The 10,771-nt window shown below is 49.6% G+C and overlaps 1 protein-coding gene across 1 annotated transcript; it reads left to right on the top strand.

Moving 5' to 3' along the window:
* Positions 1–313: 313 nt before the first annotated feature.
* SLC5A11 (solute carrier family 5 member 11) lies at positions 314–10,061 on the top strand. Its single transcript, XM_010178236.1, has 11 exons — positions 314–412; positions 1,418–1,523; positions 2,510–2,590; positions 3,006–3,211; positions 4,007–4,142; positions 4,897–5,004; positions 5,409–5,559; positions 5,758–5,926; positions 7,133–7,348; positions 8,579–8,741; positions 9,841–10,061. The coding sequence occupies exons 1-11, from the start codon at positions 317–319 to the stop codon at positions 10,059–10,061; spliced, it is 1,653 nt and encodes a 550-aa protein (XP_010176538.1). The 5' UTR covers positions 314–316.
* The last annotated feature ends 710 nt before the right edge of the window (positions 10,062–10,771 follow it).

The following is a 10,771-nucleotide window of genomic DNA, read 5'->3' as shown; positions in this document are numbered from 1 at the left end:
TCACAGAATCATAGAATTGTTTGGTTGGAAACGACCTTTGAGGTGTAGAGTTCCTCCATCTCCCCAGGAGATGGACAGAGGCTCTCATATCTCAGTTTACAGTGAGCCTTATGTCAGACATTGAAGTCAGTGCTTGCTAAGCTGCTGTGCTGGCCTAAGCAGGCGGCTGAGAAGCAAATACCAGCACAGTGCTCCTGGCAGGGCCGTTCTGGTCTCCTACCAGTGCAAACCACCCACACCAGCTCGGTGGGTGAGCCTTCTGCAGTTCATCAGTGCCACCTCCTCCTCTGACAGCACATCTCTCTAGGTTACTACCATGCCTGAGTACTTGCGGAAACGTTTTGGAGGCAAAAGAATTCAGATGTTCTTGGCGATTCTCTACTTGTTTATCTACATCTTCACCAAAATATCAGTAAGTAGAAAAAAAAAAACCCATGGAAACAGACTGAATTAAATTCACAAAAAGAATAACTGCTTTCTTTTTCTGTAAAGGATCTGAATCCTTGCTACAGTAGGAGGGAAAGTGTCAATGTCCCAAGCTCTAGTTCATTGAAAAGCTGAGTTGTGAGTGTGGATGTGTTTGTTGGTAGATTCTGCACACCCGGCACCTTACCCAGGTCCTTCCCTCTGCATGTTTATCACCTGCACAGACACAAACGCTGGTCTGTGCGGGATGAATAAGAACATGGGAGTCGGGGGAAAGGAGCTGAGCGATTTATTGCACCTGTTTGATGTAGTGCCTTGAATAAATAACTGAACCAACCCTTGCACAACACCTCAGCAGCTGTTGATTAACCGCGCAGCAGTGCGTGAATCTGGGAAATCAGACGAGCCCCTGCCAGTGTTTTTCCTGTACGTACGGGGCCAAAGTGGGACGCGCTGCCGGGCACACGCCTGCCTGCGTCCCCTCTGAAACGGATGCTGGTCACGGGGTTCAGGTGGCACCGAGGAGCTCAGCTCAGGTTCTCCTCTAGAACAAACTTAACTGTTTGATGCAAACCTCTGATAATTCAATTCCTGAGAGAGAAGGGATTGTTGGGATGCTTTCCTATCTGCCATTCTGTGGTCTGCAGTTTGCCTAAAGCTCTCCTCAAATGCAGTGTTTTCACGTACCCGCAGAGCTCGTTGGTCAGGGCTGGGTCCCAGCCCCAGGACACTCTTCCTTATTATCTCACTGTCACCATGTCACCAGGGAGGAATCTGGATTACAGCAAGCCGGTGCTGGGCTGGTGGCTGGCCAAGGCACCCGGGGGAGTTCACACTGCAGGAGATGCTGCGGGGAGCTGGGGAGTCACGAGCGACTACAAATCAGACTGGTCCCACTAAAGGAGGCAGCTGAATGTGCACACTCCTGGCACTACCAGCTCCGAGGGGCTCGGCCACACCATCACTGCAGCTCTGCTCTCTCCTTCTCTAGGTCGATATGTACGCTGGGGCTCTCTTCATTCAGCAAGCCCTGCACTGGGACCTGTACATCGCGGTGGCGGGTCTGCTGGCAATCACGGCCGTTTACACTGTGGCTGGTACGTGGCTGAGCTTCAGCTCCTATCACAGATCCTGCTCGGTGAGCCCAGCGTGTTCACCCAACGCACCGTGCACCCCTGTGCTCCTGATGGGAGTCCTGTGTTCCCCATACAGTCTGGTTTTGCCATGAGAATGGAAAATGGGGGGGAAGGGGGGGAAGCAATTGATAACTTATCTGTTGAGAAAAAACTCACCAGGTAAGAGTAAATGAATACCTCATAAGGCCATAACAGCCCTGGGACAGGCTGCCCAGAGAGGGTGTGGAGTCTCCATCTCTGGAGATGTTCAAACCCACCTGGACACTTTCCTGTGAAACCTGGAGTAGGGAACCTGCTCTGGCAGGGGGGTTGGACTGGATGATCTCCTGAGGTCCCTTCCCACCCCACCACTCTGGGATTCTGTAACAGATAGGGATGCATGTCAGTTCTGCTTTAAGGAGCAGTCATGCTCCGGGCATTTGCACAAGACATTTTTCCTCCGGGTTTTTTGGAGGTGTGAGTGATTAACATAACAATGAGCCGTGTAATGCGGAAAGTGGTGTCGATCTTGGGTGCCCTTTCAGGGCTTACAGCAGCCAAATGGAAAAAAGCCAGTAAGCAGCAAATCCCAAGCAAATAAAGCTTGCTCCTTTCCCAGTGCTCACCCCCAGTGATGTTGCTCATAAAGATCCCCCCCCTATTCTTTTTTTTCCCTCCTCCTTATTCAGCTTGAGCTTTGTTTTGGAGCTTTTCCATGTATTTCCTGTAGAAATACTTATACTGGACTTTGGCTTTTTAGTGGCAAAATGGTGACTCATTATGATTCAAAACAGGAGAAATTTCAGCCAAACTATCACGCACAGGAACTGGCCGAGCTGCCCCCACACCCCAGCCTGCCCAGCACGGGGCTCGGCTAACGCTGCTGGTCAAAAACTTCTGCAAAGCCTGAGATGCTACCACAGAACAAACCCAGTTTCCCCCAGTTTGCTGCTTCTCTGCTCTCTTAGGTGGCCTGGCTGCTGTGATCTACACAGATGCTCTGCAAACTCTCATCATGCTGATCGGGGCTGTGACCCTCATGGTCTTCAGTGAGTGTTTCCTGGGGGTTTTATTACTAAAACTACAATAGAAGCTTTACCAAGTACTACAAACAAGCTGGGTCATTAGAGTTGATTCCTCAGTTGATGTTCTGGGAGCTGCTTTCTATGTATTTTCCTCTTGGAATATATACTCGTGTAAATAATCTGATAGTAGTTCTTTATCTGGTAAAAATGCATGAAAAATCTCTGAAGAAATGTGTCCTGAAGCAATGGCACAGATGAAGAAGCCTCTCCTCTAGCCAGCAGCTTCAGCGTTACGCTACCCCCCGGCCCAATGTTACACTCAATAGTTTCTGATCTTGATAAATATTTGTGGGGAATCACCCACAGCAAACTACAGAGACTGAAACCCAGAGCACTGACCCAGGCAGAGGTGATAACTGCTTCTCATGGCCTGTTTTAGGCTTTGTTGAAGTCGGTGGTCTTGAAGGTTTGCAGACAAAATACTTCCATGCCATTCCCAGCACCCGCAAGGAGAACAGTAGCTGCGGTTTGCCAAGAAAAGATGCTTTTCACATCTTCCGAGACCCCGTTAACTCTGACCTTCCCTGGCCAGGAGTTTTGGTGGGAATGACCATCCCGTCCCTGTGGTACTGGTGCACAGATCAGGTGGGTTACTGCTTATTTCTTTGTTCAGTTTCAAAACCATGTTATTGTTTGTTTGAATCTGATTACAAACCCAGGGCTGGCAGCCCAGCGTGGGCTGGTTACTATTGCTGATGGGAACCGAGTAAAACCTGACACTTCCAATCCTAAAGCTGCAAAACTCAATAGGCACAACTAAGTTTTGAGAGTCCTTTCAACACAAAAAAGGGTGAGAATGTCCATATGAGCTCATCCCAGTCTACAAAGATTATTCTTTTTTTCCTAATTTATGCCTTTCACTTCTTGTGAACCACCTGTGAACTCCCTCCCTTCAACTCCCCAGGGCTCTGACTACTGTCCCTCCTGGTGACACCATCAGAGCCAGCAAGACTGAAGCCCTAAGCAACCTCCTGATGTTCCTGTAGTGCTCTTTTATGTAACTCATTTTGTTTGGTTCGGACTCTCTCCTGCTGACCTGGCCAGATTTAGCCATTGGGTCAGGGGAGTCCCCAGCAAAAGAAGAAGAAAATAAAATTCTAAGCCTGAGTGTGATTAGTTTAAGGAACAGATCGTGCAACCCAGTCTACTGCAGAAGCAAGGCTCAGGTTTGATGACACAGGCAGTGCCTTTCAGGTCTACGTTTCCGTAAGGTACTCAGGATCTGAAGCAAGGATTATAAAGCTACAGCCCAGCTCTGTGTTTGCCCTTCAAAGATTTCAATAGTTGAGAGGAGGACAAAGCGTGCACATGAATGCAGTTGACACCATCTACAGCTACTCCTCTGCTGCCAGCAGACCAAACACATTTCTTAATTTCTAGGTTATCGTTCAGAGGTCCCTTGCTGCTAAAAACCTCTCTCATGCCAAAGGAGGCTCCTTGATGACCTCCTACTTGAAAATTTTGCCCCTCTTTATGATGGTAATGCCAGGCATGATCAGCCGGATTCTCTTCCCAGGTAAGTGTTGAAGGAGAGATCTCCCTCTACCACTACTGCTTGTACCTACTCTCTGGAGCTGGAACAGCCTTTACCGAATGATTTAAAAGGTTCCAACACATCAAATGCCCAAAGTACAAAGAAATTTTCTCCCGATGATAAGCTGGGGAATGCTCATCCTCCCGCAGCAGACCCCAGGCACGTTTCACACCGCGCTGCTCCGGGCGCTGGAGCAGTTGGCTCCCATCCCTTCTCACCACAGTCGTGCTGATCTACTCTGAGCCTGCTGCCTGCAGCTGCTCTGCATTCTCACCGCGCCCTTAGGCTCCTCCTGCACCCAACACGTTACTCCTCCTGCAATTTAAGCTTGAGGCACTTGGAAAGATCCTACCATACCACCTGGAATGTCATAAACTGCTCACGGGGTGGGAACGTGTGGATGTGCGTGTCCGTGAGGAGCTGCGCCAGAGGCGGGTGGACAGCCTTAGTCTGCAAGGGAGCAACATTCCTAGAGAGGAATTAGACACACGGAGCAGGTCAGCTGCCCGTGCTGGCAGAATCTTTTGCATGGAAGGGAAAAGAGGGAAACGAGGGAAGCCCAGTGCTGCCCTTACCTCACTGTGCTGCGATAGTCCTGCCTTATTGCTGGAAGCTTTCCAAGCTTACCAATATCCAGCATTTCGCTCAGAAAGCAGTTTAAAACATTCAGTGGACCAACTTGTTTAGCTACAGGGGTTTACTGTGGCTGCCTCTCACTCCCCCTTGCTTGTTTCAGATCTGGTGGCTTGTGCAGACAGGGAGATTTGCCGGAAAATCTGTGGCAACCCCTCCGGCTGTTCCGATATTGCTTATCCGAAGCTGGTCATAGAGCTTCTGCCTGTAGGTAAGGACTCTGGTAACAGTGCTGGCACGGGTGGGTGTGATACACACCGGCCAAAAGGCGTCTGTGAGAAAAGTACAGGGAGGAAAAATACCCTGCAACTGCAATTTCAGTGGGGTTCATGTTGGGCTTGGAGAGACAGTGGCAAGGGCCTGCATGCAACAAGAGAGAGGGGTGATGAGCCAGTATGCAGAGATCTAATTCAGTCAGATTTGGATAAAAGAGATAAAGCAGATGTTTAACAACGAGAATCAACTGTTAACACCTCCCTACCACTGGCTATTTTAAAACTGGGGCTAAAACCAATTTTTAAAGTCTGTTCTAGTTCAAAGAGGAATTCGAGGACATACTCCAGTGGGGTTACTGGGGATTCCTCAGGGCGGCTGTACTTCTCCTCCTGTTTCCAGGACTCAGGGGCCTGATGATGTCAGTGATGATAGCAGCTCTCATGTCCTCCCTGACTTCCATCTTTAATAGTGCCAGCACCATTTTCACCATGGACCTCTGGAAACATTTCCGTCCACGTTGCTCCGAGTGGGAACTCATGATCGTTGGCAGGTATGGAGAACGAGGACAGGTGTGTTATATCAGAGCGTTAGAGACATCTCAGCACAGATGTAGTATCTCCACACTGCAGAGGTTTGCTGGAGGACTAGAGCGGGGACCCTCTGGTTACCAGAGATCTCAGTCTTGCAAGCTGAACAATTGGAAGAGAACGGCCTGAGCTAACAGAAATGGCATCTTTTTCTTGCCCAGGGTCTTTGTGCTGCTGCTCACTGTGGTCTCCATCCTGTGGATCCCACTGGTGCAGGCTGGCCAGGGAGGGCAGCTCTTCATTTACATCCAGTCGATCAGCTCCTACCTGCAGCCCCCCGTGGCAATGGTGTTCATACTGGGTTGCTTCTGGAAAAGAGCAAACGAAAAGGTAACAACTCTGCTGTGCTCAGCACAGCCACCTCTGTGTCTTCCTAAGAGTCCTGCAGTTCAAACCACCACCCCAGGCTGCAGTTCTGCCACCTCCTGTAGTGTCTGGGAGAAGGAATGCACCCAGAGCCCTGCCCAACCCCAGCAACATCACCCACACAGGAGGGAGCAAGTCCTGCTGTTTTTCAGAGCCTCCGCTGGCATTTCAGAAGCAGCAAGATGACGGCGTCGCTCCATTGCGGCGTGTCCTTCACAAATCTTGGAGCCTGTTAGGGACCTACCAGCCATCAGCTTACTTATTACATGGACTATGTTATCTGCATCGGGGTGGCTACAGAAGGCACAAAGAGCCCAGGGAGAGAAAGAGGCAAAACAAATGGCATCAGGGGTCCAAAACCTCTAGTTCCTCCACGATGAGCAGTGCTGGGTAAAGGGTCAGGTCTTCCCAAACCAGGCTTCAGTTAGGCAGAGGACAGCTGTCAGCCCCCCAGGGCTAATCATAGAATCCCAGACTGGTTTGGGTTGGAAATGACCTTAAAGATCATCCAGTTCCAACCCCCCTGCTGTGGACAGGGTTGCCAACCCCTAGATCAGGCTGCCCAGGGCCTCATCCAACCTGGCCTTGAATGCCTCCAGGGATGGGGCATCCACAGCTTCTCTGGGCAACCTGGGCCAGTGTCTCGCCACCCTCTGCGTGAAAAATTTCCTCCTAATATCTCACCTAAATCTCCCCTCTCAGTTTAAAACCTTTTCCCCTTGTCCCATCACTCTCTGCCCATGGAAAAAGTCCCTCTCCCTCCTGTTTAGAAGCTCCCTTCAGGCACTGGAAGGCTGCAATGAGGTCTCTCTGGAGCCTTCTCTTCTCCAAGCTAAACAAGCCCAGCTCCCTCAACCTTTCTTCATAAGAGAGGTGCTCCAACCATTAGAATACAAATATCACTCTTCAAATTATTCTGTATAAGATGTTATATTTATATGATATACCTCCCCTCCAGACCAAAATTAATAACCCCAGAGAGGAGAGGCACCAGGCTACTGTGACAGCACTGGATGGCAAGAGCAGAAAAGGGAGGAGAGGGAAACACACCAAAAAAAACCAGCAAGGAGGAAGTGTGGCCAGCTGCTAGCCTGAGAACAGGGGTACAGCCCTGGATCCTGGGTGGATGGATGTTGCTTGCTCCAACAAATAACACCCTTCCCTTCCCAGGGCGCGTTCTGGGGCCTGGTGATCGGGCTGCTGCTGGGCGTCATCCGGCTGGTGCTGGACTTCATCTACCCCGAGCCCCAGTGCGGCGAGACCGACCTCCGCCCAGGCGTGGTGAAGTACATGCACTATCTCTACTTCTCCATGGTCCTGGCCGCCATCTCCACGCTCACCGTGCTGGTCGTGAGCATGCTCACAGAACCCCCCTCGGAAGAAATGGTGCGTCACCCCTTCAGATTTCTTTTGTTGTTTGTAAATGGTTTCCAGGATGCCCCACGCTACATCCATGGGAATAATGTGGGGATAAATAAGCTGGAAATGGAAGTTTCCATTCATTCTTTATTTATGATGACACTTGCAATGACCTGTAACAGCAGTCCCTCCTCTGCTCCAGCACCCTGCTGCCATTTCAGATTTCAGTCCCAGAAATCCAGAGTCCCACCCTGGAAACTGGTCAACAGTAGATGCTACAAAGAGCTGTTCTTAAATTCAAACGTGTGTTTAATCCATGACAAATTAGCTTTTTCCCTCTATTTTCCAAGAAATTCCAGCTTCTGGGTCATCTTTATCAACTCTCTTACTAATTTAGTGAGGAAGCATTTTTGCTCGCAGAAAAGAGAAACCAAGGGCAGAGAGCACACTCACACTTCCTCTGGAACAGGTTTGTGCCAGTTTGACTATTTTCAGTAGGTACATCAAGGCTACAGAAAAACATTAAGAGCAGAAAGAAGGGCCGGGAGGGACCTTCAGAAATCATACAGCCAACGCGTCCTCTTGCTTCGAGACAGGACTAACCTGATGTATTTCTGAAAGACCTGGTGAACTCATTCGTAAAAGCCCCCAGAGAGGGAGAACGCCCAGGGAGGTGTCTGAGCAATTTGAGAGCTCACCTGCCCTCCCAGGAGCAGTTTTTCCTCATCTCCAACCTGAATCTTTCCAGCTTCACCTTGTGCTCATCCCTCCCTGTCCGCCCTGTTGTTGCTATTGAGAACACTCCTCTTTAATGAATCTTTTACGTATTTGGAGAAAATGATCGTATCTCCCACCTGTCTTCTCTTCTCTCAACAACCCCAGTTCTTTGAATCATTCCTCCCTGGCCACAATTTCCATTCTTTTGCTCCCTTTACTGACCTGCTCTCAGTCTCCATCCAGTGCTGGTCCCTGGGAATGTCTCCTCCTCAGTAACAGAGAGAAGAACTCCGTCCTTCAGAGAGTGTAGCTGTACAAACAGCTGTCGTGCTCCAGGCAAAACCAAACCCAACTCGCCGGTGGCAGCCATCCCTTCCGCAGTTCCCAGCTGAGCGCTTTGCTGTCCACCTGCTCCAGCAGAGCGGGAGGACAGATTCCAGCCCCTCTAAGCATTCTCTCTGCAGGCTGCTCCGCTGCTAAGGTAGTCCTTTAAACAACCATGACAGCAGTTTTCTTTAACACGGCTCTTCATGCCATCAGATAAGTCGGCTTACCTGGTTCACACGCGGGGATCTACCAGTCAAGAAAGACCTAGCAGTCAGCCCTTCCCCTGACGCTGCAAAAGGAGTGTGTGAAGCTGAGCGTCCCGCTCTCCAGATTGATATAAGCATTGCTTCTGAAAATAGTTCAAATGATAATAAATGTAAGTGCTCCGACGTCGTATTCAGTACTCCCCACACCTAACAACCCTAGGCGTTATGTAAAGCCTCTGAAGACAAGAAACCTTAAAACTACTTCCTCTGGATTTCTGTAACTTCAGGGCATGCTAAAAGGTTTTTACCTGACAGTGTTACCTGTGCAGAAGTTTAGTTTCTTTTCCATCTCTTGATGGCATTACATATGCTTGAAATCAAGAAGGAGCTGGATGGGATACAGAAAGCCATGCCCATTACCCTGCACTAGAGCCGGGTGCTGCTTGCGCCTGCTGCAAGGAGAACTGGTTGAAAAAGGGGAGGGTGGAGGAAAACCACAATTATTTTCATGAAATTCCATTTCTGTTTTTCAGTGATGTTTTCTGATCGACTCTAGCAGCAGGGAGAACCCAGAGCCCTGGGCGGAGTTCTTGACAGATCAGTGAAGGAGGATTTACATTTTTTAAAACTTGTACTTGTCGGTATTAGGTACAAACACGCATAGTGACGCATTCTGCATTTTCCAGCGATGATTATCATCACTCGTTTTTGCCAGGCTTGGGACACTGTTTCTGTAACTCTGCAGCTTTTGCTGCGTATTCCTTTGATCTATAAAAAGATCATTAAGTGAATGATTACGGTGCAGATCTCACAACTGCTGCGAAGTCTCACGTTTGTTGTGCGTGAGCGCTGTCTTCCCAACATTTAGTCCTGTATGGCCTCACCCACACCAGACCTGGGAAAATTCAATGTACACGTGTGTGCTGTGCAGTAACCCTAGATGGACCAGAGCACACACTTGTGAGAGGAAGCTGCTGGGCACCAAGCAGCTACAGCTGAGCTTTTAGGTTTGGTCTACTGTTACCATTCCTTAAAACGTTGGGAACAGCAGAACGTGAGCTCAGAGCTCCAGGGAAGAATGAAATTGGTCCTACAGCCCCCAAAGATGCTAATTGAAGGGCTTCCTACCCCTCAGCGTAGCTAGTGCATTCATTTAAAGAACGCTGGTGCATTTTTGCATCAAAACCCTTTGTACAGGACCACACTGATACATTCCTGGGATCTGTTTTGTTGGTGAGATTTACACCTCACTATTGACTGTCTTTTTAGGTACGACTGGCGCCAAAGGGAACTCGAAGCTGCTGAGCACCTTTCTGTGGCTCTGCGGGATGGAGCGCAGACAGGAAAACACCGAGAATGCGGCGCCAACTAAACCTGAGCCGCTTCCTGTGGCTTCCCTGGAGGAGAAACCACTGGTGAAGCACGTCCTGAACATCAACTTGCTGTTATGTGTGTGTGCTGGGCTCTTTCTCTGGGCCTACTTCGCATAGCAGTCGGCTATTGGATTCCAGATGACATCAACTAATTTTAATTGGTGTAAATAATAATAATTAGCAGAGGGTTAATGTAATTTTTAACGCTTTCTAAATTTTATTTCTTTATTTAAGAAGACAGACCCTCCTTCTTAATCCTTTCCGCATTTCTAACAGGGGCCTGGCTGTGAAAGGTGCTGAGCGCTCGGCACCATCACCGTCAGACCCCAGCTGGCAACAGGAAGATGGGCGGAAAGAGCTGAGGCAGGCAGCTGAGCAGAAGACATTTGTTTGGTTGTATTAAATATTTAATTATGCTCTTTGGGGTTAGAGCACTGCCTGGAATTCAGGAAGTCTGGATTCTGTTCCTATTCATGACTCTGTAACCAGCTACAAGCACTTGGTTGCCCTGTTGGTTCAGCTCTTCTACCCGGAGGGGTGAGTGCCCCATGATGTGACATGGGACCAGCGAGCCGTGTCCCACCACCTCGGCCGTGCCGGGCTGGCTTCCTCCATCAGCACAGTGGGCAGAAGCGCGTGTGCAATTAGTGCTCGCTGATGAGTTCAGTGAGTTTGTGCTGAGTTAACGTCACTCTCAAACCTCCCCGTGTTACAGCCGCCCCGCACAGCACGACGCCGCGATGGCGGGGCTGGCCAGCGAGCTGACACCGGCCAGTGCCAGCACCCAAGTGGAAAATGCCCCAAAAATGTAACCGGGGGAACCCGAG

The sequence above is a fragment of the Antrostomus carolinensis genome, unplaced genomic scaffold (genome assembly GCF_000700745.2).
Source record: "Antrostomus carolinensis isolate BGI_N321 unplaced genomic scaffold, ASM70074v2 scaffold37370, whole genome shotgun sequence".
Lineage (NCBI taxonomy): Eukaryota > Metazoa > Chordata > Aves > Caprimulgiformes > Caprimulgidae > Antrostomus > Antrostomus carolinensis.
The sequence above is the reverse complement of the archived record's forward strand: the minus strand, read 5'-3'. Positions and strand labels throughout refer to the sequence as shown.

Bases quoted from the DNA above. Each gene is read 5' to 3' on its own strand.
- SLC5A11 (XM_010178236.1), top strand. From the start codon at position 317: ATGCCTGAGTACTTGCGGAAACGTTTTGGAGGCAAAAGAATTCAGATG. The intron at 2,591-3,005 runs GTGAGTGTTTCC...GGCCTGTTTTAG, and splicing joins TGTGACCCTCATGGTCTTCA to GCTTTGTTGAAGTCGGTGGT. The intron at 5,560-5,757 runs GTATGGAGAACG...TTTCTTGCCCAG, and splicing joins GAACTCATGATCGTTGGCAG to GGTCTTTGTGCTGCTGCTCA.